The 9741-nt window shown below is 48.7% G+C and overlaps 2 protein-coding genes across 3 annotated transcripts in view; one reads left to right on the forward strand and one right to left on the reverse strand.

The window, feature by feature from the left end:
- DNAAF1 (dynein axonemal assembly factor 1) overlaps nucleotides 1-8158 on the reverse strand; it is a 33071-nt gene extending 24913 nt beyond the window's left edge. The window contains 3 exon segments of the mRNA XM_017860893.1: nucleotides 2684-2775; nucleotides 3885-4020; nucleotides 7839-8158. Of these exon segments, the coding sequence (XP_017716382.1) occupies nucleotides 2684-2775; nucleotides 3885-4020; nucleotides 7839-7962 (352 nt within the window). The 5' untranslated portion in view covers nucleotides 7963-8158.
- Nucleotides 8159-8202: 44 nt separating this feature from the next.
- HSDL1 (hydroxysteroid dehydrogenase like 1) overlaps nucleotides 8203-9741 on the forward strand; it is a 23104-nt gene continuing 21565 nt past the window's right edge. Inside the window, exon 1 of one of the 2 annotated variants that reach the window (XM_017860905.1) lies at nucleotides 8203-8318. The gene's annotated coding sequence lies outside the window, so the exon portion shown is untranslated. The remainder of the gene's footprint in view (nucleotides 8319-9741) is intronic. The other variant, XM_017860913.1, reaches the window with a different exon arrangement.

Raw genomic sequence — 9741 nt, forward strand, 5'->3', positions numbered from 1 at the left:
TTCTTTGTTGTCTTTTTTTCCAAACTGTTTACTGCCTGAATCAACACACAAATAAGGTCCGAACCTTGTCATTAGTGGATGTCTCTTAAGTCACTTTTTTTTTTTTGAGATGGAGTCTGGCTCTTGTCGCCCAGGCTGGAGTGCAATTGCACAATTTCGGCTCACTATACCCTACACCTACACCTCCCAGATTCAAGTGATTCTCCTGCCTTAGCCTCCTGAGTAGCTGGGATTACAGGCACCCGCCATCACACCTGGCTAATTTTGTATTTTAGTAGAGATGGGGTTTCACCATGTTGGCCAGGTTGGTCTCGAACTCCTTACCTCAGGTGATCTGCCTGCCTTGGCCTCCCAAAGTGCTAGGATTACAGGTGTGAGCCACTGCGCCCAGCCAACCTTTGTTTTTTTGGACAGAATCTTGCTCTGTCGCCTAGGCTGGAGCGCAGTGGCACAATCTTAGCTCACTGCAGCCCGCCTCCTGCCTCAGCCTCCCAAGTAACTAGGATTACAGTCATGCACCACCACATCTGGCTTTTTTTTTTTTTTTTTTTTTTTTTGCGTTTTTAGTAGAGACAGGGTTTCACCATGTTGGCCAGACTGGTCTCAAACTCCTGATCTGCCTGCCTCGGCCTCCCACATTGCTGGAATCACAGGCAACAGACACACGCCCGGCCTTACGTCACTTTTAACCTAGAGTGTGTATGTGTGTGTCTCTCTCTTTCTTCCATTGCAGTTTTTTGTTGAAGAAACTGGATTATTTGTCCCCTTGGTTTCTGACATTCTGGTTTTTCTCCCTGGTCTTTGCTCTAGCTCTCACCCCATCTCCTCCCCCTTTGCTGTTCAAGCCATCTCCAACTTGCTGCTACCACTGGATCCCCCCATCACTGCAACCACCTGGCTAAAGTCTCCCTAAGATCCTAATTGCTACACGCTATTGGCAGTCCTCTTAGCCCTTGACTATTCCAAGGCATCTGGCCCATGGGCCCTGCACCCCTTTCCAAGCTTCCTCCTCAGGCTGTCTGGATCACCCTCCTAGTATCGATGCCTTCATGTTAGCAATGCAGTAAGACAGGAGTGGATCCTGACACCAACAGCATACAATGGAGTGATGAAGTGTCACCTCCACTTTTGTCTTGGCCTTGCTTCCTTTCTTGGGTAACTTGCTCTAAGGGAAGCCAGCTCCCATGGAGAGGCTCATGTGGTGAGAAATTAAGGCCTCTGGCTGACAGCTATGAGGGTGAGGCCTAGAGCCTGGAAGTGGATTCTCCAGCCCCACTCAAGCCATCAAATGAGTGAGGCTGCGCTGACAGTCTGACTACAGCCTCATGAGAGACCCTGAGCCAGAACCACCCAGCTAATGACTCCCGAGTTCCCAGCCCTCAGAAACTGGGTGAGATCATGAGTTGAAGTTGCTACGTTTCAGGGTAGTTAATTATGTAGCAATAGATAACTAATATGGGCACCTCTCTCTCCTAGCTCTTCTACCTCTCTGACTGTCTCTACTTAGTCAAACTTACTGGTTCCTTTTTTCTTTCCGCCTCCTAAGTATCAGTCCCCCGGGGGTCTGTCCTCCTACATCATCTTACTCACTGCTACACTTGGATGCTGGGTGGGGAATTTTGGAGTGAGGAGACCCATAGGAGTTGTTCTGACCCCTTGAGTCATTTGTGCTCCTGGATCCCTTTGGGCATCTCCCTGCCAGGGCACCATCCTCATAACAGCTGCTCCCATCCCCCAGGACACCAAAGACACATTTGCCGGTTCCCTCTGTGCATTTTCAGCACTGAGCAGTGCTGGGCACACGGTAGACTCTCAGCAAACAGCTACTGAAGAAACAAAAGAACAATGAGAGGACTGATGAGCAAGTTGGTCACCCCATCAGCACAGGCTGGGAGCCCTCAGGCTGGGAAAAGCCCTGTCTGTGACACTGAGCTTCCATTTATATGTGATACTGGACTCCAACCCTGGCTCCTGCTCATGACTCTCCATTCTAAGGGGCACCCAAAGATCTTCATTATTTGTTTCCAACATCAAGCTGCAATCCTTTCCAACATATACCTCCCAAGCCCAAAGTACTTATAAACTAACTTTCTGGTATGAAAAATTAAAGTCCTGGCTGGGTATAGTGGCTCATACTTGTAATCCCAGCACTTTGGGAGGCTGAGGCAGGTGGATTGCCTGAGCTCAGGAGTTTGAGACCAGAATGGGCAACATGGTGAAACCCCGCCTCTACTAAAAATACAAAAATTAGCAAGGTGTGGTGGCGGGTACCTGTAACCCAGCTACTCAGGAGGCTGAGGTAGGAGAATAGCTTGAACCTGGAGGCAGAGGCTGCAATGAGCAGAAATTGTGCCACTGCACTTTAGCTTGGGCAACAGAGTAAGACACCATCTGGAAAAAAAAAAAGAAAAGAAAAAAGAAAAAAATTCCTTAGGAAACAACAATAAAAGATAATGTGTTTCCTTGGTATTCCTATAGCCAGTGGCTCCTTTGTAAACTCTGGTCAGGCAAGACTTTTTCTTGAAATATAAGTTATTCCTTTTCCATAAATCTCCACTAAACTCTGAAATGTCCTGCTTAGATACATTCTGAGAACTAAAGATGATCCCTGCAAGTAATTTTTTATACCACTAGACAGAATCCTTCCACCTGACGTGAACCACTTCCTCTCTTAGGGCCTTACCTTTAAAGTGTAAATACAGCGTATCATTCAATGCTGGGGTAGTATAAAGCTTGTGCTGCTTGCAGAGTTTTTGCAGGGAACTTTTAGTCATTCTGTTAAAATGTAAAATATGAATAAGCTTATTGCAAATTGTCAGCTGTAAAATATATTCTCACAGTTCTTTACCACATCCATTCCTGCCCAAAATTCTATAACATCCTATATGCCTGATACCTATTTTAAGTTCTTCTTTTCTCTTTCTCCTTTTCTTTTCTTCTTCTTTTTTATATAGATTTTAGGGCCTCATCCAGTATTATTTTCAGCATTTTTTTTTTTTTTTTTGAGACGAGTCTCACTTTATTGCCCAGGCCGGAGTGCAATGGCACAATCTCAGTTCACTGCAACCTCTGCTGCCTGGTTTCAAGTGATTCTCCTACCTCAGCCTCCCAAGTAGCTGGGATTACAGGCATGCACCACCATGCCCGGCTAATTTTTGTATTTTTAGTAGAGACGGGGTTTCACCATGTTGGTCAGGCTGGTCTTGAACTCCAGACCTCAGGTGATCCACCCACCTCGGCCACTCAAAGTACTGGGATTACAGGCATGAGCCACTGTGCTTGGCCTATTTTCAGCATTCTTAAAAATTGCAATGTATGTTCTTTTTTTAAATTTGAGACAGAGTCTTACTCTGTCACCCGGGCTGGAGTACAGTGGTACAATCTTGGCTCACTACAACCTTCACCTCGTAGGTTCAAGCGATCCTCCTGCCTCAGCCTCCTGAGTAGCTGGGATTACAGGCACCCGCCACTATGCCCAGCTAATTTTTTGTATTTTTAGTAGAGACGGGGTGTCACCATATTGTCCAGGCCAGTCTCAAACTCCCGACCTCGTGATTCGCCCGCCTCAGCCTCCCAAAGTGCTGGTATTACAGGCATAAGCCACTGTGCCCAGCCTAAAAATTGCAATGTATGTTCTAATAAAAAATACTTTAAATGGTGTCATCAGGAACTACTGCTGTTCCTCTCTGCAGGTCTGGCATTAAAGTTGAATAGAATGTGCGCTCAGTTGTGCAGCAAAGGCAGTGCCATCCTCACTCCATTCTCAGACACCAGGCAGGCAATTCAATCTCTACCAGCCTCTATTTCCTTATCTGTACAAGGGAGTGATTACGTCATCCACCTTACTCCATAAATGTGCACTACTTGGCAGCACGCCCACATACCTGGGGCCCCGATCTTCTCTGTCTTCTCTTGGGTGTGCGAAGTGACCCCCTGACCCATTATCACCACTCTGTTTCTGCTGGCTTTGGTAGGATGTGGCAGGAGAACCCACACATATTTCCTTAGGATCATTAATTTCTGTAAAATAAAAGAGATCATGTCTGTAGAGACCAAGATATATACCAAAAAATATCCCCCAACTTCAGCTTGGTTAATGACCATCCACTTTTACTATAGAACACCAGTATTCTTTAGCGGCTGGGTATGGTGGCTCATGCCTGTAATCCCACTGTTTGGGAGGTTGAGGCAGGTGGATTGTTTGAGCCCAGGTATTTGAGACCAGCCTGAGCAACACGGCAAACTCCATCTCTACAAAAAATACAAAAATTAGCCAGATGTAGTGGTGCGTGCCTGTAGTCCCAGCCACTTGTGGGGCTGAAGCAGGTTGATCACTCAAGCTTGGGAAGTTGAGGCTACAGTGAGCTGTGTTCACAGCACTGCACTCCAGCCTGGGCAATAAAATGAGACCCTGTCTCTCTAAAAAAAAAAAAAAAAAAAAAAAAAAAAAACAAGAATTTTTAAATAAAAAAAACTTTTTTTTTTTTTTTTTTAGACCGGGTCCCCTCTGTCCCCCCGGCTGGGGGGCAGGGGGGGGATTTCACCTCACTGCAAACCCTGCCCCCCGGGTTTACGCCATTCTCCTGCCTCAGCCTCCCGAGTAGCTGGGACTACAGGTGCTCACCACCATGCCCGGCTAATTTTTTTTTTTTTTTTTTTGTTTTTAGTAGAGATGGGGTTTCACTGTGTTAGCCGGAATGGTCTCAATCTCCTGACTTCATGTTCTGCCCACCTCGGCCTCCCAAAGTGCTGGGATTACGAGCATGAGCCACCATGCTGCCCGGCCTAAAGGTATAACAATTTTTAAAGCACTGGCAAAGACTGTGTAAATTTCACTTCTAGATAGTCCTCTATAAAAACTTTTGTACAGGTGCACAAGAAAACATGGACAAAGAGATTTGTTTCTGCATTTTTTTATAAAAGCCAAAAACTGTTAACAATGTAAATGTCCATCCATAGGGACTGGTTACATAAAACAATGACTTGCTTTTCTGCCTTTGAGAAGAATGCACTAGAAGTACATCTATCCATAGGGATAGTTCTCAGAAACGTATATGGAGTGAAAAAAGCAAGTTTCACAATAAGCACAGGATACCGTACATAAATTAAAAATATGCAAACCAATGCTATGCATTGTTTCAGGGCATGTATGTATAGAGAAGTGCTTGCAAGAATGCATATAAAATTCTGGACAAGGGAGGAAAGGAATGGGATTAGAAAGCAGGTGGGGGATAGGAGACAAAAGGAACACCAACTTTATGTAAAATGTTTTCTTTCTTTTTTTGGGGGGGGGAGACAGTCTTGGTCTATCCCCCAGGTTGGAGTACAGTGCTGGGATCTCAGCTCACTGCAGCCTCTGCCTGCCAGGTTCAAGCAATTCTCATGCCTCAGCCTCCCAAGTAGCTGGGATTACAGATGCCTACCACCACGCCCAGCTAATTATTTTGTATTTTTAGTAGAGACAGGGTTTCACCATGTAGGCCAGGCTGGTCTCAAACTCCTGACCTCAGGTGATCCGCCTGCCTTGGCCTTCCAAAGTGCTGGGATTACAGGCGTGAGCCACCGTGCCCGACTTTATTTATTTTTATTTATTTTTTGTTTGGGGGGAACTTATTTCTTTAATTAAAAAAGACTTCAAGTAAATATGATAAAATGTTAATCATTTTCAGTTCTTGCTGGCAAAACATGGGTATTCGTTTCAATGTTCTTTGTTCTTTTGCCTTTTAAAAAATTTCTCAAGCCAGGTGTAGTGGAGCACGCCTGTAGTCCCAGCTACTCAGGAGGCTGAGGCAGGAAGATCTAGCCTGGGTAACACAGTGAGATTCTATCTCTTCAAAAAAATCTTCGAAAGGAAAATCACATGAAAAGAAACAAAATAGTGAGAATATCTTTGATAAAATAACATGAGCACATTCAAATGAATAATTTTTTTTAAAGGTCATTCAAAATTGGCCAATTCAACTGCACTTAACTAAGAGCGGTTGTCTGCTGCTTTCTGTGTTTGTGTGGTCTAGTGAACAAGACTAAAGGCTGTGCGTGGGGGGACTGATTCTTAAACTCATCAATTTTGCATAGAATGCCCAGCCACAGGAAGCAACAGATAAATGTTTGTGGAAAAAATAAAGAATAAGCGCTCGATATATAAATATTAATATGTAATTAATAAGAGCTACCATTTAATAATGGCCCACTATATGCTGGAGCATTTAATTGTAATTCTCTCCATATACTCCTGTATAATTATCCCAGCTTACAGATGAGGAGACTAAGGCTCCGAGAGGTTAAGCTCTGGGCCAATGGCCATAAAGCTGGCCAGCTGCTAAGCCTCAACCTGAACCCAGTGTCAATGGCTCCAAGGTCAGTGTCTTTCCACTGAGCAATGCCAGTTCCCTATGGCTCCTCATACAAGGTTCATCTGGACAGTTGATGCTTAAGATATATTTGTTGCCTGGAACACAAATCAGCTGGTTTATTTGTTGCCTGGGTTCAGAAACTGGAACACAAATCAAGTGGCTTTTAAATCTAATCACTAAAAGGTTTCCCTTAGGGCACCAAGTCTAGTCTACTGGGAGCAGAAGCTGAAGCCAGCCTTCCTTCCTTCCTTTTTTTTCTTTTTTTTTTCTTTTTTCTTTTTTTTTTTTTTTTTTTGAGACAGAGTCCTGCTCCGTTGCCCACAAACTGAAGTGCAGTGGTGTGATCTTGGCTCACTGCAACCTCAGCCTCCCACTTGGCTCACTGCAACCTCCGCCTCTCCGGTTCAGGGAATTCTCCTGCCTTAGCCTCCCAAGTAACTGGAATTACAGGCACACATCACCACGCCCTGCTAATTTTTGTGTTTTTAGCAAAGACAGGGTTTCGATAGGTTGGCTAGACTGGTCTCGAACTCCCGACCTCAGGTGACCACCTGCCTCTGCCTCCCAAAGTGCTGGGATTACAGGCATGAGCCACTGCGCCCAGCTATGAAAGTTATCTTTCAAGTCCATTCTGGCAAACTTTGGTGAGGGGGTCACACACTGACCCCAGAACCACCAACTCTTCATTTGGACTCTCTACCCTAGGTCAGGCACTGGACTAAACTCCAAATTCAATCAGGATGTCTTGCCCTGACACAACATGCAGTCTGGAGGGGGAGAAAGCCTTTGATCTTACATGCTGATAGCAATAAAGGGATATATTTAAAGCATCAAAGGTGGGAGCAGGGAGAATGGCGTGGTGGGTAAGGGCTGGGGCTCTGGAGACCCAATACTGTCTGGGCCTGAGTCTGGTGGGTGTTTTTGTCTTGTTTTGTTTTGTTTTGTTTGAGATGGGGTCTCCCACTGTCGCCCAGGTTGGAGTGCAATGGTGAGATCTCGGCTCACTGCAACCTCCGCCGCCCGGGTTCAAGCGATTCTCCTGCCTCAGCCTCCCAAGTAGCTGAGACTACAGGCGCCTGACACCACGCCCAGCTCATTTTTTGTATTTTTAGTAGAGACAGGGTTCCACTATGTTGGCCAGGCTTGTCTCGAACTCCTGACTGACCTGATGATCCGCCAGCCTCCGCCTCCCAAAGTACTGGAATTACAGGCATGAGCCACCGCGCCCGGCCGAGTCTATTCTGTCACTGACTAGCCGAGGGTTATCTGTTTGGAGAAAGTTTTATAACCCCTTAAGTATCTTAAGTATTTCCTCCTCTGTAGGAAATGGGGAGAGAAGCCCCTACTGCAGAGCGTTGGCTGCTACCGTTACTATTATTGTTATTATTTGGCTGTGAAGATCGGGTATGTGGTGTGGGAAGGGGGCTGGAGCGCCCAGCCGTGTCGGCCCCTTGCCCACCACCCTCCGTGGGGGGCAATCGGCACCTTCCTTGCAGCCCCCTGGGCCTGCGCTCCCGTGGTCACCCGCAGACTCCTCCACGCCGGACTCTTGCGTGCAATCCAGCTCTGCTGCCCCACCTGCCGCAGGCTCCGAGGGTTTAGGATGCATGTTTACTTCGGCGACACCGAACGCCTCGCAGCTGTGGGGAGCCCTGGTCCGCAGTGGACGTCGCTACGGCCCCCGCCCAGTCAGAGACTCCCAGTTTTCCTTCTTCGCCAGCCGTTCGCGCCCTAGTCGTTGCAGCCCAACGCTTCCGCGGTCGCCAAGGCAACTGCCGCGCACGCGCACTCGGGTCGGGCCGGCGCGCTGGGGACGCCGGTCGGGGGGGCCTGAGACGGCTCCGCCCCCGGCGCGTGCGCGCGTCACGTGAGGGCGCGGAGCGGCAGCAGCTGCGGCGGCAGAGACGTGGGCGGTGGCCGCGCGGGTCTGGCGGGACCGGTTTGGAAGACTTTGCAGCCCTGCAGGTACCGCGCCCCCCCCAGCGCCCTGGGCGCCCTCTCGCGGCCCTTCCGCCCCAGACCCCGCCTCGGCCCCCTCTGCGCCAGCCGGCTGCTTCGCCGGACCCCTCTGACTTCTCACCACGCCCCCCAGGCCCCGGGCCCCCTCCGCGGCATCCGGCTCCGAAGCCCCTCGGCGCCCCTGACCCCAGGAAATCTTCGTCCCTTCGTCCCGTGAGACTCCTTCCTTCAGACCAAACACCCCCAGCCCCGCCCCTTCACATCTCAGAGCCCTCCTTCCGCCGGCTCCATCCCCACGCCCCCCGCCGCGGCGCTGCACCCCATACTCTCCCTTCCCCGGGCCTCTCCCACCGAACCCCGAACCCCGTTGTCGCCGGCGGGTGCCCTGCCCTCCCTGCAGCCTCTCACCCGGCTCCTACCCCGAGCGACCCCAGCAATCGCCTCCTTTGTCGGTGCTGCTTTATTCTCCTTTCTAAACGATTTGGTTTGAGTTGTTACCATTGTTTTTCTAAAATGGAAGTAATTCAGAAGAATTGACCTCCTGAAGAACGGGCACGCCGATTCCTCATGCAGCGGTCGTGGGTTCAGCTAGGATTTCCGAGTTTGCTCGTGTTGACTGGGCCTTGCCGGGTGCTGGAGGGGAAGGACTGGAAGACGAACCAGGCAGGTCCCTGTTCTGAAAACGTGCCACCCAGACACAGCCCCAGAAACCAGATCGCTGCAGCGCCCCTCGGCGATCCCAGCAGGATGTGTACAGTTGACTGCGAGGCAGTCTGGGGGTCTCACAGTGGGCTCCCTGGCCAGGACTCTGCGCCTTGCTACACCTCCATCTGAATTGCAGGCAGCCCTTTCTGAGTTGTGGGGTGTTGAGTGTACTACTTTACCTCTGTAAGCCTCAATTTCCCCATATATAAACAGGAGAATCTGACTGCGCTTTATAAGGTTAATGAGAGAATAAAGTGAGAGAATAGGAATAAAGCACTTAGCAGCATCTTTTGCATAAAGTGAGTTCTCAGTTTTACTCTGACCGCCACAGATACCCAGTAGCTAATATCAAACACAATAATTGTGGCTAATAGCTTAGGTCTGTCATGGACGGGCACTGTTCTGAGTGCTTTCTATGGACCACCTCATTTTATTCCTCTTGTTGTTCTTAGGCAGAAACAGTTATCCCCTTTCTTACAGGTGGTGTGAACAACGTGCAGAGAGAGGCAAAGTAACGTCATTCAGGACACACAGCTCTTAAATGGAGAGGTGGATTCCAACCCAGGCAGGCCCCTTTCAGAATGTGTGTGTGTGTGTGTGTGTGTGTGTGTGTGTATTTATTTATTTATTGAGACAGTCTCGCTCCGTTGCCCAGGCTGTAGTGCAGTGGTGCCTGCGATCTCAGCTCAGTGCTACCTCCACCCCCCCCCACAACACCCCCCCC

Source organism: Rhinopithecus bieti, unplaced genomic scaffold, assembly GCF_001698545.2.
Source record: "Rhinopithecus bieti isolate Rb0 unplaced genomic scaffold, ASM169854v2 scaffold_1618, whole genome shotgun sequence".
In the NCBI taxonomy this organism is placed as follows: domain Eukaryota; kingdom Metazoa; phylum Chordata; class Mammalia; order Primates; family Cercopithecidae; genus Rhinopithecus; species Rhinopithecus bieti.